Below are 16,862 nucleotides of genomic sequence, written 5' to 3'. Positions count from 1 at the left end.
AACACAGAGCGCCCCATTACCCGGAAGACAACACGAGGAGGAGAGAAGACTGAAGATCGTCGCAGAGTAGGAAGAGGCAGATTAGGAAGACTGCCTAGCAACAGGGATTTCTAGTAAGGTAAAACATTTTTTTCTTAAAATGTTTTATTTTTTATTTATTTTTTAAGAATATTAATGCTGATTTTTTTTTTTTTTTGGGTGGCCCTCCACTTTAAGTTCTCCTGCAAAATGTCTTGATGAACCTGGGAATTCATTTTGCCTTTGATGATAGCAATCCGTCCATGTTGCCCCCACCACCATACTTAAATAGATTAAGCTTAGTAAAAGCATAGCCAAAGTCCAGTAACCAGATCGAGTAGTCAGCCTGGCCAGAGTTCAATAACCAGATTGGGTAATCAGCCAGGCCAGAAGTCAGGAATCCAATTGGAGGAACAGCAAGCAGGATAAGGAGCCAGAAGGGATGTCAGCAAGCAAGTCTTAAAACAGGTACGCAGGAGATGGTTTCTTGTGATGAGACCAAGGTGAAGGCAGAGATGAAGTGAGCTGGACAGCTTTAAGTAGGCAGGTCCGACGAGTAGAATCAGGAATGCTGGGTAACTGTGGAGAGAAATGAGAGCTGGCAATTAGCTGACAGCTTTGCAGCCAGCCCAGAGAAGGAAGGGCTAAGCCAGCCCTGACACACAGTTGGGATGAGGGTTTGATGTTGGTGTGCCATGCCTCTTTTTCTCCACACATAGTGTTGTGTGTTTCTTTCAAACAACTCAACTTTGGTTTCATCTGTCCACAGAATATTTTGCCAGTACTGCTGTGGAACATCCAGGTGCTCTTGTGCAAACCGTAAACGTGCAGCAATGTTTTTTTTTTGGACAGCAGTGGCTTCCTCTGTGGTATCCTCCTGTGAAATCCATTCTTATTTAGTGTTTTACGTATCATAGATTCGCTAACAGGGATGTTAGCATATCCCAGAGACTTTGTAAGTCTTTAGCTGACACTCTAGGATTTTTCTTCACCTCAGTGAGCAGTCTGTGCTGTGCTCTTGCAGTCATCTTTACAGGATGCCCACTCCTAGGGACAGTAGCAGCACTGCTGAACTTTCTCCATTTATAGACAATTTGTCTTACCGTGGACTGATGAACAGCAAGGCTTTTGGAGATACTTTTATAACCCTTTCCAGCTTTATGCAAGTCAAAAATTCTTAATCGTAGGTCTTCTGAGAGCTCTTTTGTGTGAGGCATCATTCACATCAGGCAATGCTTCTTGTGAAAAGCAAACCCAGAACTGGTGTGTGTTTTTTTATAGGGCAGGGCAGCTGTAACCAACACCTCCAATCCCATTTCATTGATTGGACTGCAGTTGGCTGACACCTCACTCCAATTAGCTTTTGGAGATCTCATTAGTCCAGGGGTTCACATACTTTTTACACCTGCACTGTGAATATTTACATGGTGTGTTCAATAAAAACATGGTAACATTTAATTCTTTGTGTGTTATTAGTTTAAGCAGACTGTGATTGTCTATTGTTGTGAAGATCAGATCACATTTTATGACCAATTTGCGCAGAAATCCATATCTTTCCAAAAGGGTTCACATACTTTTTATTGCAACTGTGTATATATATATATATATATATATATATATATATATATATATATATATACACACCTAAACTGATGAATAATTTTTTTTTTTGGATATGTATTATATCAGAAAGTAAAAAAAAAAATTCTCAAAATTGTCAGTCTTTTTTTAACCACAAAGGTGATCAAATACCACAAAAAGAAAGCTCTATTTGTGGGTAAAAAGGATGTCACTTTTATTTGGCTACAGCGTCGGACGACCGTGCAATTGTTAGTTAAAGCGATGCAGTGCTGTATCGCAAAAAATGGCCTGGTAATTTGGGCAAATTCTTCTGGGGCTAAAGTGGTTGAAGACTGTTTTGTTGTAGGTGAGGAAAATAAAGGTATGACAGAATAAGATTGCAGCTGTAATCTCCTAGTAATTTAACGGGTTCGGAAGATATTATTAAAAAGTCTTTTAGAATGCTAAAAATATTAACATACGCTTGACAGCAGTCCATTAACCCATCTGGGTCACAATAACAGTCCAAACAGCTCCTCGTCCTCCATGTTTTGCCAGGTGGATATAATTTTCCTTTATAGAGACATCCTGGAAAAAAAATATAAATTCTATTATCCAAAATGCCGAAATCCTGACAGTTCTTGCCTGTTGTAATCAAGTTATCATCTTTGGTATAGCTGCATTGGTAGATGACAGAAAGCTTCTTCCCTCTTGGATATGTTTGCTCTTAACTAACGTCAATACTGCAGGTAGTACAACACACTGTACCAGTAGGAAATAAATGTACAGGATGGATAAACATAGGAGCTTTCTTTTATTATTATGTTAAAGAGGACACTTACCTGTTCTGAAGCCCAGCGATGTCGGCACCGCAGCTGATGTTTCCATCAGTTGTCGGGTGCTGCTGCTACCATTGTGTATAAGGGAACCCAGCAGTGTAGCATTACGGCTTCATGGCTGGATCCCTACTGTGCATGGGTGAGGCACCGCTGCGCTCTCCTACTGGTGTTGGGGGGAAGGAGGAGGGAGCTAAGCTGTGACGTAATTCACTGCAGCCTGGACTCCCGGAATGGACAGAAATGAGTGGAAGTTCCACTTTTGGGTGGAACTCCGCTTTAATAAGGATGGACCAAACATTTGCCCCACCATCTGGTGAACTGGATTGGAGTTAGTGTTAAGGTTATTATTAGATATTGACAAACTCAGGCTTTTTTAAAACTGCATGTTTATAACTCTAAAGAGAGAGTTTTGGGTACTGGTTATGTTATTTTTATTTAAATAACTTCCTTTGCCTGAAACAACAAGGATGTGCCTGGATGTATTGTTTGTTGTGTGACTGGTGTCACAACTTCATTAGATTATTAAGTCCTTTATTACATTGAATGTTTTCTACGTACCCCCTGGTGCTCCCTTTGAATGTTTAAAATAATTTCAAAGACCCTTTATGCTTTAAATTAATAAGACATTCTATAATTGAGATTTTTAGTTACTTGTTACTCATGTATAAAATAACCCTTCTGATCCTGCTAGACGTACTTCCTGGGGTACCACTGGTTGAGAAACTGGCTCATAGGTCATTATTTAAGAAGGGTAATGCAGAATTTATCCCTCTTCCTAGTAGACAGAAGTAGCATTGCACTAGTTTCATATATACCCCTGATTAGGTGTAGGGCATACTAAGCCTGTTTGATGTGATGAAATTGCAGATTGCAGTTTTGTTTCAATTGCTGTATGCAGGTTTCCAAAGCTTGCAGTTACAGGGGTACATAATACAAATTATGAAAACCTATTTATAAACCCAATATTTTTTTGCTTTTGCAAATCCTACATATTGATGGTCCACGCTGATGGCAACATACCCATAGGTACCTTTGCCTATACAGAAGGGTCCATTTACTTCAGTTGAGTAAGGTATTACAGTGATGCTTTTACAGGCAAGTGCAAGTACTGATTATAACAATGCTAAAGCAATCTTCAACTATACTGTATATCAGATGGGCAATTTGTATTTCCAATGGGCCACATGAGAAACTGGGACTATTGTGGGGGGGCAAACATAATTCCGCTCAATATTAATATTTATTAATCTGTAAGTACATTAACATATTAAAAACAAACACCTGGCACTAGGAATAATAACTGCTTATGAGCTAGGTCTTTTTCAGATGATGAGGCTGAAACGCATCCATAGTTACAGGTATTGATTCCTTTTAATAGATGGATCTAAAAAAATTGTGTATGTTTTATTTTTGAGACACCGTGGTACTAGATTTTTTTTCTCTTTAATTGGGTTGAAAAAGGGCAGCTGAGCTGTGGTCCTCCCCTTGCGCCTGCCCGCCTGAACTGTAAAATATTAGCAAACGGAGCTGTTCACATGCTTCTCCCACTGCATATTTACCTTGGGCTGCAGAGTTTGACAAGCGACAGCTTTAGTCAAACTTGCCCATTGAGTTCAATAAGGCCATGCTGCAACCATTTGCAATGCACACAATTGCAGACTGTTATTGCGCCATTATACATTTAAATCAGGCAGTGAAGAGGTGATATTACACCTCCTCATTGCCTGTCACATTCCCTCTGAAAAGCACTGGCACTGGAAGGAGAGAGCCTGAGATTGGTACAGCGGGGATTTCTGCAGATCCTGACCTAGACTGAAGAACAGGTGCACAGCTCCTGGGGTTTGCAGCCTGCAGGTGTTAACATAGGAAGAACTTGGCCAGGTAGAAGAGTGGTGGGAGAACTTCAAGATGTCTCCTAGGCAATGCTCTCCTACCAGCACAGAGCCTTCCTGCTGTACCAATCAGCTCCTCAGGCTCTCTCCTTTGAGTTATAGCATCAATTCACATGGACATCTGTTTCCTTGGTGAGGAAGCTGACAGGCTCAGAAAGGCATGCTAACAGTGGAGATATTGATGGCCAAATAGGGACAGCCAATAGGCCAGATTTGGCCCTGGGGCTGAAATTTGTCTAGGATTGCTGTATATGGTGAAAATGAATGCTTTGAACAGACTCACACTCTCACACTCTAATTGCTAGAGGTTTATTTTGTTTTGTTTGGATGCAGGGGCTTTGCTAGGGGGTAGGTATTGGGGCTATAGGCCCGAATCTGGGACACATAGCCCAGAGTTTCTTGCCGCAGGGTCCCTGCCTAACCAGCGTTTGCGGCTGCTGCGGCGGCAGACTGGCTGCATGAGAGGTGGAGGAGAGAAGCGAGCAGAGATGACATCTCTCTTTTCCCACTCCACATCAGCGTTCTTCACAGCCAGGCCTCTTCAATTTGGGAGCGAGGTGTGGTGAGCAGCAGAGAGATAACATCATCTCTCACTGCCCGCCACACATCGGAGCTCTTCCGCCCTCACAGCATGGTGGAGTTGTGGTCATGTGCTTCCTATCATCATAGAGCTCCATTTTGCAGCCAGACCCCCTTGCTTCAATGTCGGAGGTGCAGCGGGGAGCAGCGAGATGACATCATCTCTCACTGCTCACCCCACATCACCGCTCTGTTGCTCCCACTAAATGAACCAGTGCTGTCAGCCTGCCACCAATGCAGCGTCAATGCACATATGTTGGCACTGACTATCATGGCAAGTGACAATCCACATCATTTGGCAAGTGACAACCCACATCTGGTGGCCGGTGACGTGGCAAGTGACAATCTACAAATGGTGGCAGGAGATGTGGCAATCTGCAAATGGTGCCAGGAGACGTGGCAAGTGACAATCTGCAACTGGTGGCAGTAGATGTAGCAAGTGACAATCCACATCTGTTGCCAGATGAAAGTGGCAAGTAACACGCTGCATCTGTTGACAGGCGACAGTGATGAGTGATGCACTGCATCTGGTGGAGCCCCCATAGTAATTCTGCACTATGGTGAGTTGAACCACTTCATTTTATATTAGAATTTAACAATATATAATAAATAATGTACTTCAGTTTCCCTGACACCATATCAACCATGGTGCCATGATGATTGAAGCGCCAACACCAGCCATCGCCCATGAAAAATTGCTTACCAACGGTCGACCCCCCACCCCCCTCGGGCATGCAAAAAGGTTGGTGACCTCTGCTATGGGATCTAGCCCCAGATCTTTTGCAGACCTAGCAACGCTCTTGTTTGGATGCAACATGCAGCTTTTCTGTAGGGAGTAACAATTTCAACTCACCCTTTAGTGGCTCTTCAAGCTGTTCAGTTTGGATCATAAAACAGGCTGCTTCACACACAACAAAGGAGGTAACAGCAAACAATAAAATAGTCACAAGGTATTTCTGAAAGGTATGTAATAAATGTTTGTTTGGGTTAGTTGGGTACAACATTATTTCAGTAGAAAAATACTTTTGAAGCATGCTTTACAGAATAACAAAAAATCTAAGTGCAGATATGCATAAACAGGCAATGGTATTGGTCAACTACCACTATGACTTTTACTTTTGTGGACATTTTCTGTGATTTTTATTATGCGTTTGCTGCAATCCTTTGAAAACATTTGGGGTGTGAAAAAACAAATGCTGTATAAAAGAGATATGATGAATGGATAATTGCGTCACTGGTTTCTAGCACATACGTCTTGTCACTAGACTTTTAAAGTAAACTGCTAAAATAAAATTATAAAATGTAAACAAGGAATGCATTAAGGTAAAAAAATGTTTAGGCTTTAGAACCACTTTAAGGATACATTTGCATTGATGTTGCTGGTCTCTAGTGAATGGATACACTGCATTGATAAAGGGGGGGGGGGGGGGATACACTGGTTTCTAATCAATAGCTGCATTCTCAGTGATGTCAACGGACTGTAGTGAATAAATAGGTTGCATCCATAGTGGTGCTATTATATTCTAATGGGTAGGCTGAATTATCATGGTAGTCATTGGTCTCCAGTGAATGGGAAAGCAATTTTACAATTTTAGGAACTTCACTGATCTCTAGTGAGTGGACAATCTGCATTCTGTGTGCACATAAAATTCAACATCAGTGGTATACCCTTGCATCATTTGAGTCAATGATATTTGGCACAGTTGCCTCATCATTTTGTGGATGTTACTTTCCTGCTCAGGTCTGTAGTAAAGCTGTCAACAACCTTCAAATCTTCCTTTTTTTAGTGTATTTTGCAACCTTTTATCCCCTCCTACTCCTATTACTGTTAGTGTAGTAGTGCATTAGGTTGAAGTTAGATATGTGATTATGTCATTAGCAAGTTGATGATAGAAAATAATATCAACGTGCTATATTGAAGAATACTTTATTTTACTTGAAAATTGCTTCTTTATAAATGTATCATTTAGTGGAAAAAAAAGAATTACAAAAAAATAGTTAAATTTTTTTTGGATGACAAAAAACAGCACTATATAATACAATGCTTGACCTTTGACTACATTCCTATAGACTGGAATAGTTGCTGATCTTTTACAGTGTGTATAAACAAGCAGGATTCCTAAATCAAGGGGTAATAATTGAGTTCATCTACTAAATGAGTAGAGGCTGTTCAAACCTGAGTTTAATTTTAAATACCCAATAATGTGCAAGGGGGAAAAAAAAAACTATTTTTGCTAGTACATAAGTGTATATATTAACTGAACACAGAGTTGCCCTATTCACCTGTATTCACTTTGCAAAGTGAAATTGATTTACCAAAGGAGTGGAGCGGGTACACTTGAGTTTTCAGTTTTCGGCTCCCCTCTCCCTTACTCTCCCCCCTCTTCCCCACCCTCGATGTCTTTCCAAGGATAGATTACCTCCCAGCTCACAGGACTATGCAAGTGCGTTGGGTGTCCCACTTCATCCCTCCCGCTCCCTTGAACCCCCCGTCCACTATCCTCAATTTGTTCTCGGACACCTCATGGGCGCTCACTCTGCATAATCGCACACTCTCTACCTCTCTCTGTTTTGTGTTCTACAGTTTCCCTGTTGTCGCCCCCACAAACTGCCATGGTTGCCCCCGGAGCTGTGTCTTCCCCCACTGCTCCTCTGACCTGGTGCTCGCTATCATTTGCTCAAGACTTGTTTCCCTGGCCAGCTATCACCCCCACGGCTGTGGCGGGTGTTTGTTTAAGTGTTTTGCCATGCTGGTCCAGAGCTGACGAAATTTACATGTTTTATTTGATCTGCTGTTCACATTTGACATATTGCATATATCTGTCTCTTAGAAAAAGTCTCATGTCATGTCATACCTGCTCTGTAACATTGGGGATGGTTCTCTGTGCCACTGGCTGGGCTACTGTTTTGTTCTCGGCCATCTGCTTGCACATACCTGCCGCACCCTCAAGTGTAATGTTCCTCTCTAAATGTATGTTGTCTTGCTGTTCACGGTACATTCAATGCCTCCCCCCCCCTGTTGGATCCGACTGCATAACCCAAACCTTCCTTGACACCCGATGGCTTTGCTCAAGATAATCACCTGGAACATGCAAGGACTCTGTGCCGAACCTAAATGGGTGGCTGTCCTCTCACACCTCAAGTCCATACGGGCTGACATATCAGTCCTTGTTGAAACCCATATTACAAGCCAAACCCAACTGGCACTTAAAAAACCTTGGGTGGGCTGGTTATACCAAGCTCCTTACACCTATAATGCCTGTGGGATAGCCATCCTCATTGCCAAAACGGTGCAATTCCAGCTTCACGGTTTGCGGTTGGATCCTCAGGGCCGGTTCCTATTCTTGCACACCACCATTAGTGGCTTGGAGATGCTGCTTATGGCCTATTATATCCCACCGCCATTCCAATTTCACACCCTGCAAGAGGGACTTGATTTTATGGTCCAACACCCCACAGTGCCTGCCATCTGGATTGGTGACTTTAACACGAGGATAAACCCCAATTTAGATAGAATTGGCATGACCGCACAATTGCCACCCCCTCCCCCCCCACACACATCACCAGATTTGGCAGATTTATCTAGGAGTTCGCCATGACTGATTCCTGGAGACACAAATACCCAACCAAGATTGCTTACTCACAGCCAGCTATGTCTCGCATCTATATGATATTGGTCTCGCCCACCCTGCTGCCTAGGCTCATTTATGTGGGGTTCGGCACCAGGGTGTTCTCGGATCACTCCCCATATTGGATGACTCTGCACCTCCCTGAGGCTTATCCCTCCCACATCTGGCGGCTGAACCCATTTTGGATCCTTGATAAAGTCACGTGATGCAACGCGTCGGGAGGAGCCTTTGACATAATCCAGTGGAGTGTCTCTCGGTGAACACACCTGCCGTGTTTAGTCTGTGTGGGGTATGCCTTCAACAGCTGATTGTTTTACATGCACTGCCACCGCTTTGGTTTATGAGGAACATGATGGTGAAATGCAATATTTGAAGATTGAAGTGACATCATTGAGAATCCTTAAGCTTAACATCAATCGTGATGTGATCGCAATACATTTCTGGTCTAAACCATATATATGGCAATGGACTGAGCATTTGCTTGATCACAGTTAATTTAGTTTTTTGATCTGTGGAGCTACAACCAGTGGTGTTATACAACAACCTGATTGTAGTTAGTACTTGATTCAAGGTGGGTATTCTACTGCACTGTGCACTTTAATTATAGGTGCGAGGGGCATAGAGCATTTTTTTCCTTTGCATGTATGACATAACATATCTATTTTTCACAGCGAATTTTGCACATATTTTTCTAGTTTCATTTGAGCTATTTTGCACAATATTTAGCACTTTATTTATGAAGTAGCATATGTATTATATTTCCTTTTATTGCACATATGATTTTATTTGAGCATTTTCGCACAGTACTTTGGCACTTTATAATCATTTTGGTATATTGATTTCGATAATATTCAGCATTTTTTGGTTTATGTGCAGAGGATGGATTATTGCACTTAGCACTTTATTTGAATGAAATTATATAGAGTAGTATTTACTCCTTTTCATTGCAGTGGCTAAATGGAAAAATGATTAGAGCGCACCATTACTTTACCTATTAACCCTTAGCGTGACAGAACACTACTTATGGTCGCAGCCTGACCATTAAGGTTTTTTCTATTTTTATTCTTATCACATATATACTATCGTATCAGCACTTAGGCCTCTTTGACTTTGAACCCATTTTGGCTCACCGTCCTGCCGGACCTGGATGGTGCCCAAAGGGAGTGAATTCATTTCTTTCATGCCAATTTAGGCACGGCACCTATTGGTCTGATTTGGGAGACCTTCAAACTACATGACCGCCTAAATCTATCCACGCGCATAAATAAACACAAAGCCACGCCCAAACTCACACTTCAACAATCTGAAGAGCGATTGAACTCCCTTGAACAGGTGTTTTTAGCAGATCCCTCACCAGCCAATGCCTCCCTGATCCATTCAGTCTAGATTGACTGACCAACTACATTTTGAAAAAGCGAAACGGGGTATTTTTTTTAGTAAACAACGTGTATTTGAGCATGGTGAACGGGCGGGCAAATTGCTTGCCTACATGGCCCACCTCGACCACAGCCCCCCAGTCGTGGTCCATCTTCGGACCGCCTCTGGTACTGTGATTACAGATCCCAGCTCGGTGGCAGACGAATTTAAATGACTCTACTCCACCCTCTACACATCTACAGCATGCCACACCCAAACTGAATTAGCCCAATTCCTCCATGGTACTGATTTTCCAGCCTCATTCCCTCCTAAAAGACCCAACTGGATGTGTCTATCACCCCGGAATGCATTGCCGAGGTGCTGGCACATCTCCCATCCTCCAAGGCACCTGGCTCAGATGGCCTTCCTCTTGAATTCTACACACATTTTCAGGAAACCCTTATACCCAAACTGCAATCTCTTTACGCCTACATATTTGACACTGAGGCCGCGTACACACGGGCGGATTGTCTGCCCAACTTAGTCCGCTGAAACGTGTTTGGGCTTCAGCTGACTTTTTCAGCGGACAGTCTGGCGGACTAAGTCTTTCGGAATTTCCGTAATTTTGTCCGTCCAAACTTGGTTTCAGCGGACAGTCCACTCGTGTGTAGGCAAGTTGGACGGACTAAGTATGGCGCATGCTCAGAAAGGATTTACACGCCGAAGGTTGCATTGCAGTGTATTGGACGTCGAATTTCTAGTCCCGTCGTACGTGCCGTACATGTCATCGCGCAAGCTTTCGGCGGACTGTCTGCTCATCGTGTGTGGTCAAGTCCGTTCATTCAAAAGTAGGACGGATTGTCTGTCGGATTGTCTGACGAACTTTGTTGGCCAGACAATCCGCCCGCGTGTAGGCGGCCTGAGTCTCTCCCATTATCCATGGGAGAGGCTCTTATTGTCCTCATACCCAAACCAGGTAAGGACCCCCGATTCCCTGAGTCCTACCACCCTATCTCGCTCCTACAGCTTGATGTAAAAATCCTAGCCAAAATTCTTGCCCTACGACTCAATAAAGTCATACTTAGTTTAATCCATCCCGATCAGACTGGATTTATGCCAAACAAAAATACTGCGTTCAACCTCCGCAGGCTCTTCATGAACCTGCAGGCCACACATGACAATACTGGATCCAGGGTGGTGGAGAGCCTGGATGCCGCTAAGGCATTCGATTCTGTGGAATGGAACTACATTTGGGAATGCCTCTGCTGGTTTGGCTTCGGCCCCAAGTTTGTTAAATGGCTACAACTCTTTTACAAGGCCCCCACCACCCGCATCCAGGTCAATGGCAAGATCTCTGAGCCGTTCGCTTTGTCCAGGGGTACCCGCCAGGGATGCCCCATATCCCCATTATTGTATGCCCTTGCTATGGAGCCTCTGGCCATTGCCATTAGGGCACATTCCCTTAAAGGACTCCGCCTGGGCCGACTGACTGCGACCCTTAGTTTATACGTGGATGATATGCTCCTATATTTGGAAGACTCAAGGCCATCACTGGAGGCAGCTCTGCGGCTGATACAGCAGTTCGGGGAATACTCCGGTTTTTAAATTAATTGGTCTAAATCACAAATTCTCCCGCTAGATCTGGGTGCACCGTCTGCAGCTCAGACAGCACTCCCTCTTGTTTGAGCAGGCCAGATACCTAGGTGTGCAGTGCTCGAGGGCACCGGAGGAGTACATAGGTTTGAACATAGAACCCCTCTTTTCCTTTCTTAAAACCAAAATGCAAGTCTGGTCCCGGTTCCCTTTAGGAATCATGGGACGTATAAATTTAGTTAAAATGATTCTCCTCTCCAAGTTGCTTTACTTATTCTGGCACGTTCCCCTCCATATCCCTGCCTGAATTTTCAAATCCATGGAAGCTATTCTTAACACCTTTGTGTGGGGCTCGTCCTGACACAAGCTCTCTTGGCGGACTCTGAAATGCCCCGTTCATTTGGGGGGCACTGCCCACCCTGACCCAGACCAATATTATGCCGCTTCTCAGCTGTCGCACTTTTACTACCTCAACCAAATAGACAAGGACCTATTTAACCCTAGTTTGCTCCCCTCACACAAGCTTTGTAGCCCATCCACTCCAGATTCTCTTTTGCGGCAAACACAAGCCCTCAGATTTCAAAAACAATATGCTATCCCATCACTGTAAAATCTGGCAGCAAGCCATGAACACAATTAAGGCCCCTATAATTCATGCCCACACGCCTCTGTGGGACAACTCTCATGTCCCCGACCAAAGCCTTTGGATATCCAAGGGAATTATTTTTCTTTCACATGTACTAAACAACGGGACGGTCCAAACATTCCAATCCCTTAAGGATATATATGTGTAGAGCCCTGCTCCTGATGAGCAGACGCTATGGTTCTTTTTTAAATTTAATTGTCTTTAGCTGTAGTTTGGCACAGACTAATTTCTCTAAAAGTTCTGGTTTCTGTACCAGTTCAGCTGGGTTTCACTGATTCCCACCTGACCATAGGTCTCGCCGTCACCATTGGTGGGTGTGGAACAGCAGCAGGCTGGATGCATTGAATGCTACCTCTTGCTCGGAAATGGTTCAGTGGTTGTGGTTTCCCGCTGCGCATTCTGGGAGAGGGTATTTAAGGTACCAACGCCATTTTTTTGGGTTTGTTTTGCATGATCCATGATCTCAACCCCATGGCCCTCCTGGTCTGGGGTCTGTGTCGCATGGTCTTGCGCCTTGGGGCCGGCTGGCCCGAGGCCTTGCAACTGAGAGTGTGGGCCAAGGAATGTCTTGGGGCCTGCTGATCCAGGGGTGGTCCTGTGCTGTCTCATCTGGGGGGAGAAGCCAAGAAAGCTGGAGGATCCAGGGGAGGACTTTTCCAGTGGAGGACCGAGCGCAAGGCTGGTCTCTGGAGGAGCCTGGAGACTCAGTTTGAGGACGCAACCCAGATCAATATCCTTACAGTGTCGCTGGGTTGGCTGAAAGAATCTGGTACTGTATGGTAGTTCTTCCTAAAAACTCTCAAAACCAATAAGTTCAAGTAACAAGTCTGTGGCAAAGACTTTGTTGTGTATCTACCCTCAAAACCTCTAAGTTCATTTAACAAGTCTGTGTCAGAGACTTTGTTTAGCATCTCATCGGCTGCTAGGTCAAGGGAGAGGGGCCTATCCAGTGACTGCTGGATCCAGTCTGTGGAGCTGTTTGTCCTCTGGATCTGACCTATACCTCTAACCCACAATTACCAGGTGCCTGAACTCCCCTTTATCCCCTAAGCCTCTATTGAAGGACTGTGTCTTGTGTCTTTCTTTGGTGTTACCCCTAAATAAATCTTCAAAAAGGACCACGTGTCTGATATACCATCATTTGGGCTACTTTCCACGGGACCCCCCTAAGATGAAGAGGCGAGCAGGTGAGGTAATGATAAGCCTCAATAAAACCAGCAGCTCCTTCGGGGTTAGTGCTACATATATGTAAGTGAACACGGAGAGTAGGGATGAGCTTGGTGTTCGAGTTGAACGTATCTTCGACTCAAACATCGGCTTTTCGCATGTTCGGCAAATACCGAACATTATGGGCCGTTCGCGCCAAATTCCTGTGACGCTCACGGCCCACAATGCACTGCGCCATCGCAGTGCATTGCTGGCTTATGATTGGCCAAGCATGCACTGTGACCCCACATGCTTGGCCAATCACAGTGCCGGCAGCAAAGAGAGCAATAATTGCCCACAGGCAAGATGCCTGTGGCCAATTGTAGCTCAGGGGAGTTTAGTACACGCCCCACACTATATAAGGTCACCAGCGCGGCGGCCTAGTGTAGTGTGTTCCGGCATGCAGGGAAAGAGCTAGATTGCAGGGACAGTGTGTTTTTTTCTCCAGCATCTGCAGGAGTTAGTGGGTGTTGTGTGCCTCCAGCGCAGTATACACCTGTATCTACCCTTTATTGCTGGTGTTCTCTCATACAGGCATCTGCAGTAGTTTGTGGGTGTTGTGTGTCTCCAGCACAATATACACTACCCAATTGCTCGTTTTCCCATCTCCCTGCAGGCCATTACTATGTCTGGAAGGCCAACAAGGAGAGGCAGACAGTCACGAGCCAAAAAAAGAGGGAAAGTAGGCTCTGTGTCTAGAGACAACAGTGCTGGTTGTGGACACGGTACATCATCATCAGCACGTTGCCATGGGACACGCTTGTCCTTATTTTCGGCAGCTGGATTTATTGAGCCGCATCATTCCCGAAGACTTGGTAGAGTGGATGACCAAGCCCTCTTCATCCTCCTCATCCTCTCTCACCCAGGCTCAGGGTACTATCAAAGCAGCTGCCAACGTGTTCTCTTCCCTCGTCTCAATGTCATCATCAGTCCTTCCCTAGACCCACCATGTCCTCCCGAGGAGTCCCCCGAACTGTTTGAGCATAGTGTTGGGTACATGCTCCAGGAGGATGCCCAGTGTTTTGAAGGCTCTGAAAATGATACCCAGCTAGAGGAAGGCAGTAGCGCAGAGAGAGGGGATACTCAAGAAGGACAGCAATCTGGCAGTCATGTTCCACCAGCTGCAGCATACTGGCAGGTTTGCTCCAGTGATGAAGAGGGAGGGGATGATGAGGTCACTGATGTGGGTGCCTGATAGGAGAGGGGAGGAGGAGGAGGCGGAGGCACATCTCCAACGAGGCAGGGTGCCCTCCGAGGCAAGCTTAGGGGCAGCACACCGACTGAATCACATCGCAGAGCTCCACCTGTGCAGGGCGCTGCCTCTGCGCGTTATTCCAAAAGTTCTTTGGTGTGGGCCTTTTTTGAGACGAGTGAATCATATCACACCGCTGCTATTTGCAACATATGTCTCAAGCGTATCTCACGTGGCCAAAACATCAGCCGCTTGGGCACCACATGCTTGACCAGACATATGTTGGCCTGCCATGCAGTTCGTTGGCAAGCATACCTTAAAGACCCACACCAAAGAACAAAGCGGACCTCTCCTTGCTCCTCATCAGCTGGGATCTCCAACCCCACTAGACCTTCCGTCCTCTCTGAAACCTGCACTGAGAGGAATAAAGGCGTAGAATTAGGTGTGTGACAGTCAAGTGACAGTCAAGTCAAGTACTTGCGGGCACTTTGCTAGCAGTACTGTACACCCACGTCCGATTGTAGCAGGCAAATTTCCCTGCCCCAGCTTCTGGACCGTTGAAAGAAGTTCACTCCCAGCCATCCACATGCCCAGTGGTTGAATGTTAGCTTGGCTAAATTGCTATCACTTCAACTGCTGCCTTTTCAGTTGGTAGACTCGGCCCCCTTCCGTTAGTTTGTGCAATGTGCGGTTCCTCAGTGGCAGGTCCCCAAACGCCACTTTTTCTCACGGAAGGTGATTCCGGCTCTCTACCGGCATGTGGAAGGCAATGTCCTTGCCTCGCTGGACAGGGCGGTCAGTGGTAAGGTGCATATTACCGCTTACTTACTTTATTACCTATCTTTCACGCCCCATTGGGTCACTCTTCTGGCAGCTGGGAAGGATACAGAACAAGGTGCAGTAGTGTTGGAGGTTGTTCTGCCACCACGCCTCCAAAATGCTACTACTGGTTGTGACAAACCTCTCTCCTCCACCCCCTCATCTTCTTCTTCCTCCATGCTCTCTTCCAGTGACTCTGTCATTGGAAGCAGCGGTGCTCCATAGGCATTCAAGGGGCTACGCAAATACGCAGGCAAAAAGACGTCATGCTGTGCTTGCGCTGGTTTGTTTGGGGGACAGGAGCCACACTGGGGCGGATGTTTTGTCAGCTCTGCAGGGGCAGGCCGAGAGGTGGTTGATGCCACGCCAGCTTAAGTCAGGAATGGTGGTTTGTGACAATGGCACCAACCTCCTCTCCGCCCTCCGACAGGGACAACTGACCCATGTGCCCTGTGTGGCTCACATCCTTAACCTGGTGGTGCAGCGGTTCTTGGGCAGGTACCTGGGCTTACAGGATGTCCTGAGGCAGGTCAGGAAAGTCTGTGTGCATTTCTGCCAATCATTTAATGCCAGTGCTCGGCTGGCTGAGCTCCAAAAGGAGTTGAACCTGCCCAAGAACCACCTTATATGTGACATGCCCACCAGGTGGAACTCAACGTTGGCCATGCTGCAGCGGCTGCACACACAGCAGAGGGTCATCAATGAGTACCTGTGCGACTACGGCACCAGGACAGGGTCAGGGGAGCTAGTTTTTTCTCACCGCGCCAGTGGGGCATGATCAGGGATGCATGCACTGTCCTGTCACCATTTGAGGAGGCCACGAGGATGGTGAGCAGTGACAGTACATGCATCAGTGACACTGTACCTCTTGTCCACCTGTTGGAGCATACGCTGCATGGAATAATGGACAGGGCACTTGAGGCAGAACAGAGGCAGGAAGAGGAGGACTTCCTTGCCTCTCAAGGCCCCCTTTTCCAGACAGTGTTCCTGCTGTCCCATCCATCACACAGGAAGAGGAAGTGGAGGAGGAGGAGGAGGCTTGTGTCAACATGGAGGTGGAGCCTGGCAATCAGCAGCAGCAGTCTTTTAGGGATGATTTACAGTCCCAAGAAACACGTGGACTTGTACATGGCTGGGAGGAGGTAGCTGCGGATCATCTTGTCCTTAGTGACCCAGAGGACTTCAGACCGAATGCCTCAGCTAACCTACACTGCATGGCCTCCCTGATCCTGCAATGCCTGTGGAAGGATCCTCTTATTCTTCGGATCAAGGAGAGGGACCATTACTGGCTGGCCACTCTCCTTGATCCACGGTACAAGGGTAAGGTTACGGACCTTATCTTGCCATCGCAGAGGGAGCAGAGGATGAGATATCTCCAGAAGGCCTTGCAGAAAGGTCTGTGCAACACGTTCCCAGAGACTGGGAGGTTACAAACTCCTGGTCCTGGACAACGTGTTGCTGAGACTTCGGTCAGTCACAGAAGGAGCGGTTTAGAAGGTGGCCATCTGACCGATGCATTCAGACAATTTTTTA

The 16,862-nt window shown here is 45.8% G+C and overlaps 1 protein-coding gene across 1 annotated transcript in view; it reads right to left on the bottom strand.

The window, feature by feature from the left end:
• LOC143930242 (beta-microseminoprotein-like) overlaps positions 1 to 16,862 on the bottom strand; it is a 78,950-nt gene that overhangs the window by 59,318 nt on the left and 2,770 nt on the right. Inside the window, exons 2-3 of the mRNA XM_077454388.1 lie at positions 5,742 to 5,844; positions 2,061 to 2,166 (exon numbers count right to left, since the gene is read on the bottom strand). Of these exons, the coding sequence (XP_077310514.1) occupies positions 2,061 to 2,166; positions 5,742 to 5,844 (209 nt within the window). The remainder of the gene's footprint in view (positions 1 to 2,060; positions 2,167 to 5,741; positions 5,845 to 16,862) is intronic.

The sequence above is a fragment of the Lithobates pipiens genome, unplaced genomic scaffold, assembly GCF_037356315.1.
Source record: "Lithobates pipiens isolate NorthernLeopardFrog02 unplaced genomic scaffold, aLitPip1_a1.2 Scaffold_25, whole genome shotgun sequence".
Classification (NCBI taxonomy): Eukaryota; Metazoa; Chordata; class Amphibia; order Anura; family Ranidae; genus Lithobates; species Lithobates pipiens.
Note: the sequence above shows the minus strand (reverse complement) of the source record. Positions and strands in the feature narration are given on the sequence as shown.